This window comes from Rhinatrema bivittatum, chromosome 4, assembly GCF_901001135.1.
Source record: "Rhinatrema bivittatum chromosome 4, aRhiBiv1.1, whole genome shotgun sequence".
Taxonomy (NCBI): domain Eukaryota; kingdom Metazoa; phylum Chordata; class Amphibia; order Gymnophiona; family Rhinatrematidae; genus Rhinatrema; species Rhinatrema bivittatum.
In genome coordinates, this window is record NC_042618.1 from 294,795,137 (window position 1) to 294,817,101 (window position 21,965).

Below are 21,965 nucleotides of genomic sequence, written 5' to 3' on the forward strand. Positions count from 1 at the left end.
AATTTTTTTTTTCCCTGCACATCCCTGCCTGGTGTAAGGCTTCCTTCAAAGTCTCATGAAACGTCTCAGATGTGAAATCCCATGTGTTAAGTTCACATAAAGCCTATCTTTTCTTCATCAGAACTTTATGCATATGCATCTGCATGGGATCCAAAAGTTGATATTGATTGAAAGTTACAACAATTCACTGGAATAGGATTGGTGGGCTTCCAATACGGCTACTTCTTAGCTGGTACGTGTTTGCAAATTCTCACATGAATGATAATGTGGACTTGGAAGACATCTGGTGAACTGAGTTAGGCCTATTGGCTGAATACAAAATGTCAAGCCAACAAGCTTAGCAAGTTTGTGTCTGGTAGTACCACCTAAACTGTAAGATGAAGGCAGATTGTTCTTTATGGTGAATAATAGCAGATTCTTTTCCTCAGTGCAGTTTTCTCTAGCATTCATTTTAAAACTGCAGGGGCCATCACATGTCTCGATTTCCATCTTGTGGTGTTTGGGTCTGCACACAGTTTGATTCAGTTGTACACTCCATTTTATGATCTATTCCTCCACCAGTTGAGTGTAGCCTTACTCAGGGGCCTTCTAAGGAGCCTTGAGGTGCACCGGGACTACAGGCTGTCTCGTTGTGGATTTCCTTCTATTTAGGCTGCTACACTTCTTCTCCGTCTTCAATCTTCCTCCTACTCTCTCCCTCCTCCCCCTTCTCCCTCCCTGCTCTGGGGGTCAATAATTTTTTTTTAAAGAAAAGAAGCAGAGTGATTAGGAGCAAGGAAGCTGGCAGGAACAGCAAAGGCCATATTCCTGTACTGTGATGTTTAGTTACAGAAAGGAATACTAAGTACTGCTCTAGGGGGGATCCAATATCAGGACATGCCAAACTCATTGGTTCTTATAGTGCATGTGGGACCCACCATCCCAGCACAGGGAATGGCATTTTGTGCCATTTGTTCCTATAAGAAAGGGGAAGCTGATCAGAGAGTCCACCATGCTGGAGGATCATTCAGCATCTGACTTGGCTAAGAAAGGGTTTCCCACCCACACGCTCACTGCAGCGGTAGGAACCATGGCCATTGTAGATCTGTGTGGCCTACTGGGCAGGTCTGAAATGGGGCCTTCTGTGCTGGTACCGGTGAAATGCAGATTATCTTGGAGTTTAGCTCCAGGGGCCTCATAGATTTGCCAAGTTTTCCTGCCTTTTCTCCTTTTACTGTACCTTGCTCTTTTTTCCAAGTATTCTTGCTCTTATTGCACCAAGAACTCTCTTTAAAACAGAAACAGGTCACTTTTCCCCCTTTCTCTGAGGCATTGGACCACTGGTTCAATGAGGAAGCGTACCAAGGGGGGAAGTTGACTGGGACCAAGAGGAGGAGAGGTTCTCCAGGTCAGGTACATCTAATTTCATTTAAAGATGGCCAGAGGAATACGTTGAGGGAAGTTTATGGAATGGTGAGATTTCCTCTAGGGAAGATGAGTTCTTGGAGATCTAGTTGTTAAGGAAGGAGAAGTTGCATGCCTTTAATTGTTCAGACCTTAGCAGCCTTGAACATAACAGAGAATTATGAAGAGAGTAAGGCTGCGGAGGATCCTATCATGGCGGTTTGAGGAAGTCTGTAAATTCCTTCCCTCTGCATCGGGCAATTGTATAATTGATCTCTGAAATATTCCAGATGCCAGCTAGGTTGGAAAAACTATGGTTAAGCTTTATGCACTGCTTGTGGAAGAGAAACTGCCCTTGGATGCATGACTGGTTTGTGCAGTTATATGGAAAACTATTGTACTGGTCGAGGGAGCACAGCACTCAAAGATGCACAGAATCAAAAGACTGAATCCTTGCTTAAGCAGAGCTTTGAGGTCTCCAGGCTAGCTATTCAGGCCACTGGATGGCCCGTGCCATTTTTAAAGATGGTGCCGGCCGTCCAGTGCTCCTACCATGTGACAGGGGCTGGCCAATGGCACGGTTACCCTGTCACATGGTAAGGGCAAAGGGCCATTGGCACCATTTTTATTAGTGGCAGCCGACGGCCCGAGAGCGGGAGATCGCTCCCAGGACCCCCGCTGGACCACCAGGTAATTTTAAAACGTTTTTGGGGGGGTCGGGAGGGTGGTGGAGGCTAAGGGAGCGGTTTTAAAGGGTCGGGGTGGGTTTTTTGTTTATCGGATCGGGCACAGCCGATAAAAAAAAAAAACCCAACCGGAACCGAAACCGAACCAATTCCAGTTCCGATTCACATCTCTATTCGTAACCAACAGTTTTAATTCCTATAAATATATTCCTTATTATTGCAGTGAATGTCACACCAGAGACATTCAGAATTAAATTTTTAATGCAATTTGGCATTGGTATAATTCTGAATGGAAAAGGAATTTGGGTCCTTATCTTTTCTACTGTTACTTCCTCTCTTCTTATTTCAGTCATCAGACCACATGTGCCAACACATAAGTAGACATCAAAAGAAGATGTATGGCAATCTAGTGAGGACCATTATCTGACATAATTTAGGGTGGTAATGCCCTACCAGATGTAGACCACCTTCAAGTGTTTAGAACATTTGCCCCAAATGATGAAGTGGACCTTTATCACTGAGGAAGGCAGGTGCAGTGTTACATGTAAAAAGGAAGAACCAAGTAAAGTTTCGAAGATAAGGAGACAATGCAAGATCAGAAGACAAGTAAAGTTTGGGAATGTAGGAATCCTTTAGACTTGTAAGGATTCCTACATCTCTCATTGAGCTAAGCTGCTGCAAATGTTCGAGGTAGCCAGCCACTCATCCCAGTGTCAGTTTTTATGTTCGCTAAGGTCCCTCTCTCTTGGGTACTCTGCTCTCAGTATAGAGAATGTTATGATCTTCTCCTTCCAATTTAGCTCATGATGCAAATTCAGCTCAAATTACAGAGATTCTGATTTGTAATGGTGATCATAGATTTTCTTAGTTCACATCAGAATAATTTCACCAGTCTTCCTCATATCTGTCTCTGACATTGATATTTCTCTTTTTTCTGCCTCTCTATCTACTCATAATGAAATTTCACCTCTCCTCTTCTCAGTGTTTTCCCACATCTTATCTACCTACCGGCTTTCCATCTCTCTCTCTCCTGCCTGTCCATTCTCCCTTCAGCCTCACTCCTTCCTCAGGCTCCTATTCACACCACAACCTAATTCCTCCCCCACCCCCATTTACTTCCTCTGTACTCAACCCCTTCCCAGTTCTCATCCATCTTCTTTTGCCTCTCATAGACAGTTCCTTCCCTGACTTCTAGCCTCTTTTATCTATTACCCCAACTCAGCCTCCTAGTACCCCTCTTTTCCCATCTCTTCAGTCCCATTTTCACCTTCCCTCATCACCTTCAGACATTTCCCTTTCTTCTGAACCCTCCACAGTACCCCATCCCTTTCTTCTGCCTCTTACCTGCTCTCCAGTCTTCCAGATCATTTAAATCCATCTTAATCCTTCAGCTTCCTTCTCTTGCATCTATTTTACTTCCTAATTCATACCCTAGCCTATCTAACCTCCCACTCATACTCACCCAAATGCCAAGTACCCACTGACCCCCAAAATTCCTGCTCAATCTGTTCCCATTTTCCCCCAGCCAATCTGAATCACTGTTTTCCAGATTCCCCACTCTCCCTGAAATCCTCAAGTCCTCACTCCGTCTTTATGTCCTTATTCTTTCCAAGGAGCTTTTAAGCTCTTTACTTCTCTTTCCTGAGGCTGACACCTCATTTTTCCCCATCTGATGGTTGCAGTGAGTACCTACAGTTTGAACTGTGGGGATCTCTATGTACAGAGCCCTGCACAGTTCAAGCAGCTGATGTTGGGACTACACAGGGCTTTGTTCATAGTGCCCCATGGTTTAAACTGCAGATGTCTTGACCATTCTAGTTGGAGGAGAGAAGAAATGATGGCATGAGCGGCAGGAGCAGCCACTGGAGGGATTAGACATGCTGGTCCATGATTGGGATGGCAAGACTTTTTTTTTTTTACCTGGGTGGGGGTGGGGGGGGGGGGGGGGGAAATGATGCCAGCCATTGCCACCCTGTAGCAAAGGCCCTGGTAGTGAATGCATGGAACAACCTCCAATGGAGATGAAGAATGCACAAATAAGAGCATTCAAATAATATGGGGTAAGGGCAGAGGATCCTCAGTTGTAATGAACTAAAGTGAAAGACAGAGTTCAGCTATAGTCTAAGACATTGTAAGCATAGAGGGATCTTATCTGTTATATTCTATGTTGACCTTTTATGTGGAGGGAAATGTGTGTATCTATGTTGTGATTGGGAGCTGTGTTCATGCCATTTCTCCTTGCTCTTTTGAGCTTCCTCATAATTTCAGAGAACAGCTTGAAACTACACAAATGCTGAAAACAGGTTAAAGCTCCTTTTCATTGGCAGAAAGTGTTTGTAGAACATGTCCTAGATGTCTGATCTGGCACAGTCTGAAAGGAGATGCTAAAAAGATTCTTTTTCTATGTTGCAGCAAGTGACTCTGCAGATGATGATTGGTCTCCATGGTCTGAATGGACATCTTGCTCCGTTACTTGTGGCAGTGGGATTCAGCAGAGAGGACGCTCATGTGACAGTCTCAATAACCGCTGTATAGGTTCCTCCATGCAGACTCGAAGCTGCCATATCCAGAATTGTGATAAACGCTGTAAGTAAGCTGTCTGGATCAAGTCTTGTGAAGTTTAGGATGCGCCTTTTTATTGAATATATTTTCAAGAATTATTCCCTCTCTGTGTGTAAGAAGAAAACCCACTTGTCTCTTTCAATCCTTGTGATTATAATCACTGAAGGGAAAATATTAAGTAAAACTGCTGCAGTAGTATTCAATTTCAGAAAGGGAGACTGATAAAATGAGAAATTTAGGAAGAAAATTAGAGACAAATACCAGGATTAAAAATTTGCATGAGGTGTGGAAATTGTGTAAATCCTTGAGGACCACAACCCAGTCAGGATTTTGAGATTTCCACAATGAATATGCATGAGATCTATTTACATACAAGGGAAGGAGTGCATGCATATAGGTCTTATGCATATTCATTGTAGAAATCCTGAAAACCAAACTGGGTTGCAGCCCTCTGACAGAGTTTGGGGGCTGTTGGTTCAAAAATAACATTTTTGAAGCCAAAATAAAATATTCCACTCATTTAAATGTCAAAGGAAGGTCAAACTTATTAAAGTACAAAGCAAGAAGCCTGTGAGGGAGTCTGTTGAATCACTAGATGATCAGGACAAAATTTAAAGCCTGGGAGTGGATCCCAAGGTGGTAGAATGGATTAAAAATTGGTTGATGGACAGATAACAGCGAGTAACATAAATGAAACTTACTCTGAGAAGAGTTATAAGTGGAGTGCCTCAAGGTTTGGTTCTGGGGCTATGAGTGATATTACAGAAGGGTTACAAGGAAAGGTTTGTCTTTTTGCAGATAACATTAAGATCTGTAATGGAGTGTACACACCTGAAAGAGTAGAGTAAATGAGAAGCGATCTAAGAAAATTCAAGGAATGGTCGAAGGTTTAGCAGTTGGTATTCAATGCCAAGAAGTTCAAAGTCATGCATTTGGGGTACAGAAATTTAAAGAAGCAGTATGTGACAGGGGATGAAAGACTGATGTGCATGGACCGGGAAAGATACCTCCGAGTGTCAGTGTCTGACAGTCTGAAGGCAGTGTAAGTGATGGCTAAGGCCAGAGAAATGTTAGGCTGCATAGAAAGAGGCATAACTAGTATGAAAAAAGAAGAGGAGAATGCCTTTCTACAGGTGAGACTTTATCTCTGGAGTACTATGTCCAATTCTGGAGACTGTACCTCAAACAGGATAAAGACAGGATGGATGTGATGCAAAGAAAGGCAACTACAATGGTGTGGGATATGCATCAAAAGCCAAATGAGATAAATCTGAAGGACCTTGAAATGAATACCTTGGAGGAAGAGAGGAGAGGCAGGGGAGCTATGATATAGACCAGGGGTTCCCAAGCTTTTTGGGAGTGAGGACCCCTTTTCAACCTCCAAATTTTTATGGACCCCAAATGCTTCTCCTTCATTTTTACCTGCAGAAATATATAAAAAAGCTATTAATGTAATAAAGAAATAATTATATGAAACCCAGACTCATTCATTTTTTATTTTATTACTTATTTATATTTTTATATTCTGCTTTTTGGCATTTCAAAGTGTACATCAAAGCAGATTATATTCAGGTACTATAGGTATTTATCTATTCCCACAGGGCTTGCAATCTATATAAAACTTATTAAGTAATGCTTACTGATATAAATGGAATATATATATATAATTGCAAAGCACAGCAGTAAATGTGCAAAAATGTACTCATATTCCGTAACTTATAGTGTATCTATAGGCAGCCACACAGTTGGATTCAGTCTGGACCAATTGGGGTAATGGATGGTAAAGGGAGAGAGAGAGAGAGAGAGAGAGAGAGATTTACCAGTATGGACTGGTGGAGGAAGGGATAAAGAGAGAGAGAGACTGGCAAGAAAGGGACTGGTGGAGAGAGAGAAAAGAAATGGTGGGGATGAACTGGTGGAGGGAGATAGAGAGACTAGTGGGAGATTGGTGGGGAAAGAGAGAGAGACACACACACAAAGGGAAGGACTGGTGGAGAGAGAGAGAGTGACTAGCAGGAATGAACTGGTGGAGAGAAAGAGATAGCGACTGGTGAGGATGAACTGGTGGAGGGCACGACAGAATGACTGGCAGGGATGAACTTGTGAAGGGAGGAAGCGCAACTGACAGGACTGGACTGGTGGAGGGAGAGAGGGGGCTGGTTGGGATGGACTATGGAGCACTGTGCATATAAGGGAAAAATAATTCTATGTATTCACAGTGCAGGGTTCCAGAAAAAGGACCTTGGGGTCCTTGTGGACAACATGCTAAAATCTTCAGTTCAGTATGCAGCAGCAGCAGCCTGTAGAGTAAATAGAATGTTGGAAATTATTTGGAAAAGAATGGTAAACACAACTGGGAACATAATTATGTCTCTATTGCTCTATAGCATGGCCACATCTTGAGTACTGTGTGCAGTTGTGGTTGTCACTCCTCAGAGATATAGCAGAACTAGATAATATACAGAGAAAGGCAACAAAAATGATTACATGGATAGATCGGCTCCCTTATGTAAGGCTAAAGGTTTTTTTCAGCTTGGAAACGAGAGAAAAAGGGGATATGATAAAGGTTTATAAAAATGTGTGACATGGTACACATTAATAGGGAATGCTTATACTCTCAAACAATATTTAGTTTCAGGGAATATCCCCTAGTCCAACAGGCAGCAGATTTTAAAACAAAGTATTTTTGCAGTCAACCCACAACTTAATTGTGCAACTTGTTGCCAGAAAATATGGTTAAGGGAAGTAGTATAACTGAGTTTATAAAAAAAATGTTCAGATGTGTTTCTGGAGGGCAGTTCCACAAATAATTATTAGCTAGATAGACTTTGGTTTTTTCACCTTTGTATTCTTGGGAAGAACAATATGAAACTGGCTTCACATTGGGATTTGCTGGGCTTCTAGATGACATACTGACCACTGTCAGAGACAAGAGACTGAGTCTGTTGAAGCAATTCTCTAACCCACATAGCATTTCTTATGTTCTTAATATGTTTATATGTATACAAATTGTGACTGTGAAATTCAAGTGTATTTCTTTGGCATGTCTATAATATATGGCTAATTTTCTCTTTAATTTAGTCAAACAGGATGGGGGTTGGAGTCATTGGTCCCCATGGTCCTCATGCTCTGTTACCTGTGGCAGTGGGCAGATCACAAGAATCCGCCTCTGCAATTCTCCACGTCCCCAGTTGAATGGGAAAGAATGTTGGGGAGAAGCCAGAGAGAACAAGCCTTGCCAGAAGGACCCCTGCCCCAGTAAGTATTGGTCTCCAAAAGTCTTAGATGTCTAATCATATTTCCTTATCCTACCATACCAGTCCCAACAAATAGATTGTGCATCCCTGCCAGCAGGCAGAGACAGAGCTACCAGTTTTCCATGACATCAGTACATGAGCTTGTGCAACAGTCAACCTGGTCAATATTTCTTTTTCTCCAGCAGGCATAGACATATATGGACTGGTGCAGTGTTTGAAGAGCTCCCAGTAGAGCCCAAGGGGTGAGGAAGTAGGTAGCTGAGACTGAGTGTCTCCAAACCACTTAGGATTGAAATTCTCCTTTTGGAGCAGTGGCTATTGATCTCTTCTCCTTCCTCACCCATTGCCTTGGCTGCCTCCAATATTGTGGGCTCTGGTCCTGTTCCCTTCCTGTTTAAGAGGTCTTTACATTGAGCAGGATAGCTGATTAACTGCCTGATTCACTAAGGCTTTTCTCCCATTCTATGTTGAATCAAGCCCTAAGTTATTTAAAATAAAACAAAAAGCCCAGGGGAAAGAATTGACTGCACAGACCAACTTGTATTTTGGTGGCTGCTGCAACTGTTCTGAGAGAGCACTTGGAGAAATGGAAGCATTTAGGGCTGAAGAAGGTGCCACACCTGTGAAGTTTGATGCCCTTTGTAGACTCAGAGCATAAGTACACAGTGGCTGCAGGAGACAGGGGAAGCATAAGGTATTCTATCCAGAAAGATTTCCTGGTTCGGGAGCATGGGAGGGTCAAAGCTGTGCGTCTGTGGTAGATTGAGGAACTGAATGATTTTTGGTGGAGATTATGTCATTTTGAGTGTACAGTAGATGCAAGAGAGGGCGAGTTTGACATTGTCTCTCTCAATCTTTGCTTCCTCTGGAAGCCAGTATAGCCATGGATCTCATGGCTACAAATGGATCTCATGTAGCCATGAGATCCATTTGTTGATCAGTAAATGGAAGCCTTCCATTTACTGATCAACAAATGGATCTTATGGCTACAAAGCAGAATTCCAAATTGAGGAGGTTTATCATTTGCAGAAAAGAAGGCTGTAGAAGAACAGATACCCTAATTCAACTGTGGCTGGAAGACCTCCTCTATGTCCTCCATGGACATTCATAGGAAGAGTGCAAAGAAGAATAGAAGATCATCTGTCCTTGGTTATAATGATAGCCCCATATTTAGCAAGGAGACCATGGTATGCCGATCTGATGCGACTCAGGATAGAGGACCCTCTACAGCTGCCAATGGCCAAGGACCTGTTACAACAGAGTCCGATCTTCACTGAAAAATCAGCTCACTTCTTGCTTATTGTTTGATCATTGAAAGGGCTTACTTACACAAGAGACCTGTCTGCACTGGGGACTGCGACCATGTTGAAGGCTAGGAAGTTGTCCATTTTAGCATTTGTATGGGTCTGGAGGATGTTTGATGCAAGGTGTCACCAACAGGCATAAGCCCTTTTCAGAGCACCTATTCCACTTATCTTTCCTTCAGAATGGTTTCAAAAAAGGGATGTCCTTCAATTCCTTGAAGGTTCAGGTGGCAGCCTTAAGATATAGGGAAGGAATTAGATTTTTCAATAGTAGTGCATTTGAATGTGGTTCACTATATGAATTATATAAATCATTTCAGACTTCTGTTTCATCCTTAGGTTCCTTCTTGGGATCTCAAAAAGCCTTTGAGGGCTCAAGCAATAGTTCTCTGTGAGCAAACAAACAGCCAGCTCTCATAGATTTGTCCTTTATATTTCTAGTGGCAATTTGTTCAGTGAAACACATCTCGGAATTACCTTTGTGTCTTGCAGGGATCCATACTTGTTGATTTCAGAGGAAAAAATAGTGATCTATCTTGTACCCTCCTCTTTGCCTAAGGTGGTCTTAGGCTTTCACCTTAATCAGTTAATTTCCATACCAATGTTTAGATCAAAGGAATGTAAAGGTGAGAATAGAAGCCTACAGAGATGGAATGTTTGTAGAACCATTTGAGTTACCTTAAATTGACCAATTCCCTTTGGAAGTCAGACAGCCTTTGTCCTGCTTAGCAAGACTCATAAGGGTGAGGTGGTTTCTAAGTCCTCTATTTCTAGGTGGATTAATACAACTATTCGCAAAGTATATATTGACCAGAAGCTATCAGTTCAGATGTCTGGACTTGTATGGAAGGTTAAGGAAGAAATGTTATCTTGTCCTTTCTTCAAATCCTGTCATACCAGTCCAAAGCCCTTCCAGTTCAGTCTAGGCTGGTGAAAGTGCAGTAATTACAGTGGTCCATTCATTGGAAAAACAGTATGGCCTATTAATTTCTTCCTTCCTTCAAGCCTTCTCTTCCCAAAGGGGAAGAGGATAAGAGAAGGCCTTTTGATGCAGCTCCTATTTCTAAAACATCTAATTATAAATTATCACTCATTTGCTATTCTGATGATTATTCAGCTGATTACCTTTGACAAAGATTTTCTGACAAGGTTTACTGCTGCACAAACTCATGTACTGTAAGTGATGTCACAGAAACATTGTGGTTCTGTCCAGGGCCGGTGCAAGGGGATTTGGCGCCCTAGGCGAGCCTTCTTCCTTGCGCCCCCCGGTCTCGGCCCCGACTCCTACCTCATTCTCAATCACGCCCGCTGACTGGGGTTTTCTGGGTCGCGAGCAGATTGGGCACTGCTTGCGGCCCGCCAAATCTCCACTCCTCTTTGCCACCACTTGCGGCCCCATATGGCTCGCACCCAGTGGCGCACCAAGGGTCTCCAGCGCCCAGGGGCCAATGCATTTGTGTGCCACAGAAAATCAGTGGCATCTCTAGACAGAAGAATTTGTTTTGGGTGGGGGGGGGGGGAGCCAAAATGACATTTCTTCATCACACCCACCTCTATAGCATGGATCCTGCTTTAAAATTGGTTATAAAAAAAAGTGTTGTTAAAAAAAGTCCAAAGGGTCCTCTGCATTATTTTAAAAAGCTGGCCAGTTTCACACTTCTAGTAAAACTACTATAAAATTATTTGATAGCCTCATTCAACTAATTCTATATGGATTATGAGAGTGAAGTCTGGAATATATAGGAAGGGACAGAATGTCAATACAAATCCTGCACCTCCAGTTCTGTATCTCTGTGCATCCACTGAAATTCCCCCAAACAATGGAGCTTGGATGTTTCCCTTACAGCTCATCATACTAAAAGATATTTTCAAATTCTGGTGTCACCTCACAGTAACAGCAGCACAAACACCTTCCACTGCCAGACACATTGTGAACTAACATAAAGCACCGCAAAAGAGACACCCAAAATCTATACTGCAATCCCATCATAACATAACAGTAATAACACCAAGGACTCAAACAACAATAACCCTACCTGTGAATAAGCAAGGATAAATATTACACTGGGTCCTAGAATACCAATACACCACCTACTGAGGAAACAAAACAAACCCAATTGCTATAGATCCCTATGCTAGCAGAATCTCTCATCATGGTCACACACACAGAGCAGAGACAGACCTTCACCAAATACAGAATACAAAATAAAGGAGCACAAATTAGAAAAAACTGAAATGGAAACCCCAAGAAGCCAGACTCTGTGTATTAGCAATGGAAAAACAGAACAACCATTCCTCATAAAACAAATAAAATCAAGAAACAAAGCATCAGTTATAATAGTAAAACCATACTAATAAAATATTTTAAAACTACTGATAAATAGAATTTCTATTAATTAAAATCATATACATTTTTTACAATTTCCCAAACACCAATAAAATATTTCAAAACAGTACATATATCAAATAACACACAATAATTAAAACTAATAAGGATTTTAAAAAGCCCCTGCTGTCCATACATGGGAGCTCTTGATTTCCAGTCACCCTGATATTGTCGAGGATTAGGAGGTTATCCTCTCTCTCTCACACATACTCACATGTCCATTCTCTCTCACACATACACTGTCACATACATACACATTCATGCTCTTATACCCAACCATAACCTCTCGCTCTCTCAGACACTGACACACTCTCAGGGTGTAAGACACTCTCTTCCCCCCCCCCCCCCCACTCACACACACTCTTACGCCCCTGGCTTTTCTCATACACACTCATGCTCTCACTGGCTCCCTCACATACACACAAACACACACTCCCAGGCAAGCTCCCACTCGTTCTCACACAGACACACACACACACAGGCAAGCTCCTAGTCATTCTCACACTGAACCCCAGGCAGGCTCCCATTCATTTTCACACCACTCCCTCTCCATCCCCCAGGCATGCACACATTCATTCTCACACACACAGACCCCCAGGCAGGCACCAATTTATTCTCACACACACACATACACCACAAACAGGCAGGCACATATTCTCACACATACAAACCCCAGGAAGACACCCATACATTCTCATACACAGACACACCCTCAGGCAGGCACCCATGCATTCACACACATACACCGCCAGGCAGACTCCCATTCATACACATGCACACACTAAAGGCAGAGACCCCCTCTCTTTCTTTTGCCAGCAACCTCAGAGCCTCTCTCATCCCTCTGCTGCCACTGTCACTGCTGCTGTATGGCTATTGCGGAGGTGCTGATTGCTGCTATTGGCACTGAAGCCCATTCTGCTGCCTCCTCTGTGCAGGCCCCATGGGCTTCCAGTTCCTCTATGCTGATCTCGTACATTGTGAGATCCGCATAGAGAAAGTGCTACTCTTGCACATTCCCAAAGATTACATGTTCCAATCAGTAAAAAGTAATTTATTTCTTTTTACATTTGCTGTCTGATCTTAGTTTTCTAATCGGTTGGTCACAGGCTTTTTTTTTCCACCTTCCCTTTCTTATTTTTTTGCCAATTCCTTTTATAACATATTTCTTTTCTCTCCATCTGTCTGCTTCCCTCAAACACACAGTCAGGTTCTCATTCTCACATACTTTCTCTCTCTCACATACACAGGCATTCTCACATGCTGTCCCTCATACAATTATTTATACACAGTCTCTCTCTTGCACATCCTAACTCTCACTCCCACATGCTGTCTTGCTCAAGCACAGGTTCTCACTGTCACATGCTCTCTCTCATACAATCATTCCTACACACAGGCTCTCACTGTCACATGCTGACTCACACACACACACACAGGCTCTCTCTCACTCCCACATGCTGTCTTGCTCAAGCACAGGCTCTCACTATCACATGCTGTCTCTCACACACACAGAGGCTCTCCCATGCAGTCTCTGCAAACATTCAGGTCTTTACTCACACCCACACACACAGTCTCTCAACTCATCTCATACACGCACACATACACACTGTACAAACCCTCAGTCTCTCTCTCACCTCTGGGCCTCCTCTTCACGGGCCACTGCAGGATGGGCTCTGCAGCGGCCCCGGTCTTCTCGAGCCGCGCTGATCCTCTTCTGCACGCGGCTGATGCTCCTCCTCTTTCCTGCCCGCGCTGCTCCGGCCACATTTTTCTTCCGGGGCCGCGCGGGCAGGAAGGAGGAGAAGTTCCTGCATTGGCTGATGCTCCTCCTCTTTCCTGCCCGTGCGGCCCCGGCAACATTTTTCTTCCGGGGCCGCGCGGGCAGGAAGGAGGAGAAGTTCCTGCATTGGCTGATGCTCCTCCTCTTTCCTGCCCGCGCGGCCCCGGCAACATTTTTCTTCCGGGGCCGCGCGGGCAGGAAGGAGGAGGAGGAGCACCAGCATGTTTAGACGCGACTGTACCACGGTCCTGCCGATCTTCTTGCTGTGTGTATCCGGCACACAGCATAGCAGTAGTTCACCGCTCAGCCGCCATTGGGATGACGTCCACCGGCGGCCATTGGCCATCAGCGGCTCGGCGCCCCCTAATGCTCAGCGCCCTAGGCGATCGCCTAGTGCTTCCGCCGGCCCTGGTTCTGTCTCTCCCTACTGGCTAGCATAACCTACTTGATTGAATTGGTATGGTAGCATTCAATGAAAGGAAATTATCAGGTAAGATAATTTCTCATTTTAATGTTTTTAGTTGTTGGGGGTTTTTTCGGGGGGGGGGGGGGGGGGGGGGGTGGAAGAACGGATGACAGCGGTTTATTTTTGCTCTTTGTAATACCTACTCATTTGGGACCAGCCATCACTAGGGATGTAGCATCATAAAGCTTTCATGCAGATATCCAAGAATTTTCAACCCCCTTGTAGTTTAACCTAGCCATTTTAGCAAGACTTCTTGGCCAGGGTTCATATTTTATGATGCCTTTCTCTGGAGCCTGGTATGTATGTGCCCAAAGTCTGATCAGTATGTGTGGCTACTGGGTAAAAATTAGTCTGCTGCCTCTTTCTCCTTACCTGCCAATTGCTATAAATGTTGGTTAGGTTTAGGAATCAAATCTGGTTCTCCCACTTGAAAGCATGCAGCACCACCACTGAGCCCATTGCATTGGCTCCATTGTCCTGTTATCTTCTGCAGTGGCTCTTATAAATAGCATAAAGCAATATCGCAACTCTAGTGATTATGGAATACTTAGCATGATATGGTCTTGAATTCTGTACCATGTTTGTTCCCTATAGTACATGGCCAATGGGGACCTTGGTCACCATGGGATAGCTGCACAGTTACTTGTGGTGGGGGCATCCAGAAACGTGGGCGTCTGTGCAACGATCCTGAGCCCAGATATGGTGGAAAGGACTGCATAGGAGACATTCTGGAAACTCAGATTTGTAACAAGGAGGACTGTCCAATTGGTAAGTAGTGACTATATCAGAAATTACTATGCAGATCATTGTATGGAATCATAAAAGGAATTGTATGTTCTTAAACTGTACTTCATTTATTTATTTATATTTTATATAGTTTGTATTTATGCCTTTTCATTGTAGCACAAGGAGAGTTACATTCAGGTATATAGTAGGTATTTTCCTTGTCCCCAGGGGGCTCACAACCCTCAGTTGGTACCTGAGGCACTGGAGGGCTCTATATGAAGCCACTGTAAGACACCTTGTTAACTGTTTTTTGCTGCAAGGTAGTCGTTGCATCATATAGGTCTAGGCTGTAATATACTGTTGGAAGTTGAGGGGCAGACTCTGCATTGTATGGCTACAATGTAGTGGAATCAAATACATTGCTAAAGTGTGGTCTTTGAAGAATTCTGTGTCAAAATCTGATCTTTAATCACTTCTCATAGATGGGTGCCTTTCCAATCCTTGTTTTGTGGGAACCAAATGTACCAGCTTCCCTGATGGTTCCTGGAAGTGTGGAGCTTGTCCTTCCGGTTACCAAGGAAATGGAATTCAGTGTCATGATATTGATGAGGTATGTACGTGGCACTTATATTTGCTGTAAACTACATATAGCAGTGTTTAAAACCTGACACAATTCTAGTTCACACTGTGCTCGTGGTGAGGGCTAATGAAGAGTATTATGAGAAGCTCCTGATAAGAATTGTGGGGAGCTGCATACGAGATATGGGAAAGTCTTGGCCAGCATTGAAATATCTGGAGCATTAGTTCTTTAGTAACACAGATGTTGATTGACTTGATGTGAGGCAAAAATGTAGGCTGAGGTAAATAGATAGGCAGAGAGTTGGCAAATAAAAATATTTGCTGTTCAAAGCAGAAGCAGAGACTCCATGGAAAATTGGATAGGGCAGTAATAAATATTTAATTAATGAAGCATTTTGGACCTACCCTGATATAAGTCATAGAATACACTTAGCTATCTCATTTTCTTATGGATGAACCTAATTATTGCTTTTGGGGAAGACAATGTTGGTCAAGTGACATTAATCCCAATACAAAAATGTAGAGAAACTATACCGAGCATTCACGGGCTGTAATATCGGAGCAATCTATTTATTAATGTTTATATGTTGAGGCAAACCATGTTATTTTATTAACATAAATTACTAATAAAGAGCTGCTTTGCATGCATTTGCAAAGCTTATGCATGCAAGCAGCTCATTACCATATCTGCCTTGTTTTAGGTGTAAAAATGTGAGATATTTAAAATATCACATTATTGCCGCATTAGGCATTTACCGCATGATAAAAACCTAATGTGATTTAGTAAATATACCCCTAAGTTATCACTCATCAAAGACCAGTGAAAAATAAATGGCCTTACACTGTTTCCTGAATGAATGATAATCAGAAATCTCACTAATGGCTAATAGAGCTGTATTCCATAAAGAAACAGAAAGAGCTTAACAAGTAAATTGTATATCTAATGGAATATTCCAGACATTAGATATACAAAATGATCTTATAAGATGGAACAGATAGTAACTTTTTGTCTATAGACTGAAACACATGGCAGGACAATATAGTAATAAGCCTTTTAAAAATAGGGTCCATCACCTTTTAATACTTTAAATACAAGTGTCATAAACTTAAAAAGATAAAGTAAAGGGAAGGAGGGCAGCTACTGCTCACAACTGTGCAGGCGAGTGCAAAACTCAAGAATGCTTTTCATCAGTTCATTTTCTGATTGTGCAGCATATTAGAACCTGGAAATGCATAATATATCGGGCTTGGTAGTGTGTCCGTCAGTGCTTGCGCATATTCCCCAGCCCGCCAATAGATGTGCAGGCGGCTCCCTGGCTGCCTTGGAGGCTCAAACACGACAGAGGTACGAAGGACAGAGGCCATCGCGGGACAGGCAGAATATAGCAGAGGAGACCCTGGCATGCCGCAAACGGAGTGCATCCCGCTCTGTTCATGGCGAGGATGAAGACCCGGCATGCCATTCGCAGCGAAAAGGGAAGGCCCCGGTGTGCCGTGATCGGCGTGCCCGGGCCTTCATCTTTGTCACGAACGGAGCGTGTGCTGCGGGACGCGCTCCGTTCGTGGCATGCCGGGGTCTCCGCTGCTATTTTCTGCTCAAGGCGAAAATGGAAGGCCCCCGTGTGCTGCGAACGGCGTGCCGGGCCTTCATCTTCACTGTGAACGGCGTGCCAGGCCTTCATCTTCGCCGCAAATGGCGCAGGTCCCGCGGCATGCCGGTGAGAGAGAATGTATTGTCAGGGAGGGGAGGATGAGAGAGAGCAGGAGGGTGTGAGAGAGAGCATGGGGGGGGGGGGGGATGCCGGTAAGAGAGAATGTGTGAGTGAGGGGGGGTGACAGAGAGCATAGTTGGTGAGAGGGGGGTGGGGAGGGTGTGAGAGAGAGCATGGGAGGTAAGAGAGGGTGGGTGGGGGGGATGGTTGACTGTAGGTTTCAGAAAGAGGGAGCCTATATGAGGGGAGGGGGATTCCGGTGAGAGAGAATGTGTGTGTGAGAGAGGAGAGGGGATGTGGGGGAGTGCGAGAGACAGTTTGGTTGGTAAGAGGGGGAGTGCGGGGGATGCTTATACAAGAGCATATGTGCCAATAAAAAGGCTCGCCACCAGGGCATAGAATGGGTACGGTTGCTAGTAAATAAATAAAGAAATAAGTGTGCGCCTTCTTTTTCTGTGGATGCTTTTTTCCCCTTGAAAAACAACGCACATAATTTTGAAAATATGAAACCATGCATGGTGTTGCCTCTTCCTGCCCAACCCTGCCCTGGGAATGCCTACACAAAAAATACTTAAACCCCTGTTAATATGTAAGTTTCATGCATCACTAATTTTTCCTTCTGTATTTTAGATTAATTTGGTTGGAATAAGGGATTTAAAATGATTTTTGTTCATTTTAGTTCTTTTGTAATGAAATCTTTTTGTGCACACACAGGTCAATATATACTATTTTATTTATTCACTCTTTATTTAAAAAAATACATTTTTATTTAGTTTTTAGTGTATTCACATTGAAAAAATATATTCCTTTCTTATTCTTATTATATTCCTACAATATTTTATTATTATGAGTTTTGTTTACATTGTATGCTTATAGTATATGTACGTGGTATTGTGCACCACCTACAATTTTAGATAGTGAGGTTTATAAATATTTTATAAATAAATAAAATTTACCTTATAAACAACAGGTAGCCAATGTAAGTCAGCATGCTAAGGACTAATAGGTTCATAAGAACATATATAAGAACTGCCAGGTTCTGGATGTAATCTAGAAAGTTGGAAAAGGTATGGGAAAGCTTTATCCACTGCAGACAGAAGTTGAAGGCCCTTCGGGAGAATATGCTGGTATGTGCGGCTACGAAGAAGACCACTCTTCCTGTTGAAGGGTCACGGTGCAAGGGCCATGAAGAAAATCACTCTTCCTGTTGAGGGGTCATGGTGCAAGGATGTGCAGGACTGAAAAACTGAGTCCTCATTTAATCAATCCTTTGAAGTTTTGGAGCTGACCTTAGGAGTGGCAGTCAGCATTGGTTATGTGGCCAGGGTGCTGACCTTAGGAGTGGCAGTCAGCATTGGTTATGTGGCCAGGGTGGGCCTGCTTTATGACTCAGCAGCTGCAGGAGGGTTCTTTGGGAGTACTTTTGTTAAGCTTGGTCCTTTTGAGGAATCAGTAAAGGAGGCAGGGATGGGATCTCAGGTAGTGCCATTAGCATTCAGGGTTTCCAGTGAAAGTTTGGGGTCCCAGGCTCCAGGAGTTCTGATAATTGGATGTTTAGCCATATTTTCCCAGAGTTGGGTCCACATTACTTTGGATAATGGGTCCTGGATGTTGTCAAAGATGGATATGTCTTATTTCAGACACCTTTATGGGGTCTCCCTGTTACTTCATTTGGAAGAGAGCAGCCATTTGATCCATCCTGATAGGGGTAGCAGTTCAAGTTCTGGCTTCAGGGAAGGTATTCCATTTATTTAATGGTCCCTACGAAGGAGCACACCTCTTATTCAATCTTGGACTTGAAGAAGATCAACAGAACATTGAAGGACCCTCATTTCTGAAGGGAAATCCTGAAGTCAGTCATGGTGGTGGAGGGTTTTGATGTCCTTGGGCCTGAGGCCTATCTTTATGTTCCCATTGGGAGGGATCATCAGAGATTACTTTGCTTTTTGATCCTGGGAGGCCATTTCCAGTTCTGCATGTTTCCGTTCCGGTTGGATGCAGCACCAAGAATATTCTCAAAGGTAATGGTAGTGGTGACAGCACCTTTACACCAAAATGGAATTTGTTGCATCTGCATCTGGATGATGGGTTGATCCAGGTCAAGATAGTAAAAGAGAGTGATACATCTGTTGGGCTGGGTGGATAATTTTTCCTACAGCAAACTGGAACCTACTCACAAGTCAATGCAATAATCTGAGTATTAAGAAACCGTGCAGTGGTTTACAGCACATAGTTTTATTGCTCCTGATGCAGTAAGCTAATGCTATGCAATTGCATCAGGAATTTAAAAAAATGCACTGAGTGTAAAATGTGCACTTGTTGGTATAGTACAAATGAACATTTCAACTCAGGAAGTGGGATGGGAGGGGTATACCAGGCCGATGCAGTCCTATTATCTGCCACCACTACTTAGCCAGATAAGTTTTTACTTATCCTGCTAAGTTGCGGCCTCTACCACTTAGATGGGTAAGTCCATACTTAGCTAAGTGGTGGCAGTAAAACCGATACATCCAGACTTCTTTCTTTCTTTACTTTTTGTCCATTTTAGAGGGTTTTAAACTCCACTTTTGACCCAGGAGTTAAGTTTCCAGCACTAAGAAAGTCTGTGTTTGGCCAGTGTACCTCTCTGCATTGGGGAGTACTTCTTAATGTTCTCATTTGCATGGGATTTACATATGAGAGTGTTAAACGGTACTCCCATTTTAGAACACATAGTTTGTGAATATAAAACTCCTTGCTGCATTGGCAATAAGATTTAAACTCACAAAATGTGCATTTTAGTGTTGATAAAACTGTGCATTCATTTGAACAGTCCTTGGAGTACCTGGATAGGCCCTTTGATTTGAAAAAGGGTCCTGTATACATGATGGTGGAAAAGATTCAGAAGTTTCAGAGTCAAGTGCATGACATGATTTCTGTTCGGAGGCTTATGGTATGAGATTACATGAAGGTTCTGTGAATCCATGGCCACAGCCTTGAACCTGGAGCCTTAGACAAGACCATACATGAGGCTGTTCCAGAGATCTCTGCCTTCTGTGTGATCCCCTTCAGTGCAGATCTATTGCACAAAACTTCCCCTGCCAGTGGAAACCAGGTCCAGCCTAGCCTCATGGCTAGTGGCAAAAACTCTGGAGTTGGGAGGACACGTGGAGACTAGGGATGTGAATCGTGTCCTCGATCGTCTTAACGATCGATTTCGGCTGGGAGGGGGAGGGAATCGTATTGTTGCCGTTTGGGGGGGTAAAATATCGTGAAAAATCGTGAAAAATCTAAAAATCTAAAAATCGCAAAACCGGCACATTAAAACCCCCTAAAACCCACCCCCGACCCTTTAAATTAAATCCCCCACCCTCCCGAACCCCCCCCAAATGAGTTAAATAACCTGCGGGTCCAGCGGCGGTCCGGAACGGCAGCGGTCCGGAACGGGCTCCTGCTCCTGAATCTTGTTGTCTTCAGCCGGCGCCATTTTCCAAAATGGCGCCGAAAAATGGCGGCGGCCATAGACGAACACGATTGGACGGCAGGAGGTCCTTCCGGACCCCCGCTGGACTTTTGGCAAGTCTCGTGGGGTCAGGAGGCCCCCCACAAGCTGGCCAAAAGTTCCTGGAGGTCCAGCGGGGGTCAGGGAACGATTTCCCGCCGCGAATCGTTTTCGTACGGAAATGGCGCCGGCAGGAGATCGACTGCAGGAGGTCGTTCAGCGAGGGTTCCGGCGCCTCGCTGAACGACCTCCTGCAGTCGATCTCCTGCCGGCGCCATTTTCCGTACGGAAAATGGCGCCGGCCATACGCGTATGGCCGGCGCCATTTTCCGTACGAAAACAATTCGCGGCGGGAAATCGCTCCCTGCCCCCCGCTGGACCTCCAGGAACTTTTGGCCAGCTTGTGGGGGGCCTCCTGACCCCCACGAGACTTGCCAAAAGTCCAGCGGGGGTCCGGAAGGACCTCCTGCCATCCAATCGTGTTCGTCTATGGCCGCCGCCATTTTTCGGCGCCATTTTGGAAAATGGCGCCGGCTGAAGACAACAAGATTCAGGAGCAGGAGCCCGTTCCGGACCGCTGCCGTTCCGGACCGCCGCTGGACCCGCAGGTTATTTAACTCATTTGGGGGGGGTTCGGGAGGGTGGGGGATTTAATTTAAAGGGTCGGGGGTGGGGTTTTAGGGGGTTTTAGTGTGCCGGCTCACGATTCTAACGATTTATAACGATAAATCGTTAGAATCTCTATTGTATTGTGTTCCATAACGGTTTAAGACGATATTAAAATTATCGGACGATAATTTTAATCGTCCTAAAATGATTCACATCCCTAGTGGAGACTCCATCTTGGATAACGGTTATGATGAGTGCTAGCCTATCTGGCTGGACAGCATACAGCTGGGGGCAATGGCCCAGGGAACTTGGAGTCCCCTGGAGTCCAAGTGGTTCATTGATTGGTTTGAAAAAATGGCTTTAAAGACAATACAGAACTTGCATCACTTCTGCAGGGTCACGCAATCTGAATTCTCTTAGACAAAAAAAAATGGCAGTGACGTACTTATGGCACTAGGGCAGAACCAGGAGAGGAGGCTGGAGAAGTGGGCCTGTTTGCAAAGTGGGCAGAAAAGCACTTACGAGTGTTTAGGCAGCTGATATTGCAAGTGTGGAATTTTTGAATCAGAGCACCTCTGGTTGTCTTTCTGTCTAATCCACTTCTAATTTTCCCTTATAGCCTTGGTTACTTGTTTACAAATGTAAATAATGAGTTCAATTTCATGTTAGATCTGGCCAAGCTAGAGGGTCTCCTATAGAGTTTATGCAGGATATGCTTTCCTGCCCAAGAAACTAGTATACCCAGTCCCATTGAGCATGTAGCAATACAGTGAACAGGATCTGGTGATTCTAGAAATGAACCGAAAACATCGGCTAAAATGCAGCATCCCAGAATATAATCCAAAAACGTATGGTGCTTTGCTTATTTCAGAATAAACAATTGCATATCTAACATTCAATAATTTTATTATTACTTTTTTAAAATTCAGGGACATGCCCTGATCAAATTTTTAAAAAGGGGATAAATATAAGGTATTCACACATCAAACAAACAGCAACAAAAAAACAAACTGCTGTTATATTCACTAGGGGTGGTA

The 21,965-nt window shown here is 43.8% G+C and overlaps 1 protein-coding gene and 1 long non-coding RNA gene across 2 annotated transcripts in view; one reads left to right on the forward strand and one right to left on the reverse strand.

Moving 5' to 3' along the window:
* The window catches only part of THBS1 (thrombospondin 1), a 204,542-nt gene that overhangs the window by 65,484 nt on the left and 117,093 nt on the right, over nt 1–21,965 (forward strand). The window contains exons 7-10 of the mRNA XM_029600203.1: nt 4,482–4,655; nt 7,713–7,889; nt 14,416–14,589; nt 15,030–15,157. Of these exons, the coding sequence (XP_029456063.1) occupies nt 4,482–4,655; nt 7,713–7,889; nt 14,416–14,589; nt 15,030–15,157 (653 nt within the window). The remainder of the gene's footprint in view (nt 1–4,481; nt 4,656–7,712; nt 7,890–14,415; nt 14,590–15,029; nt 15,158–21,965) is intronic.
* The window catches only part of LOC115090739, a 98,655-nt gene that overhangs the window by 52,303 nt on the left and 24,387 nt on the right, over nt 1–21,965 (reverse strand). The gene's annotated exons all lie outside the window — the stretch shown is intronic.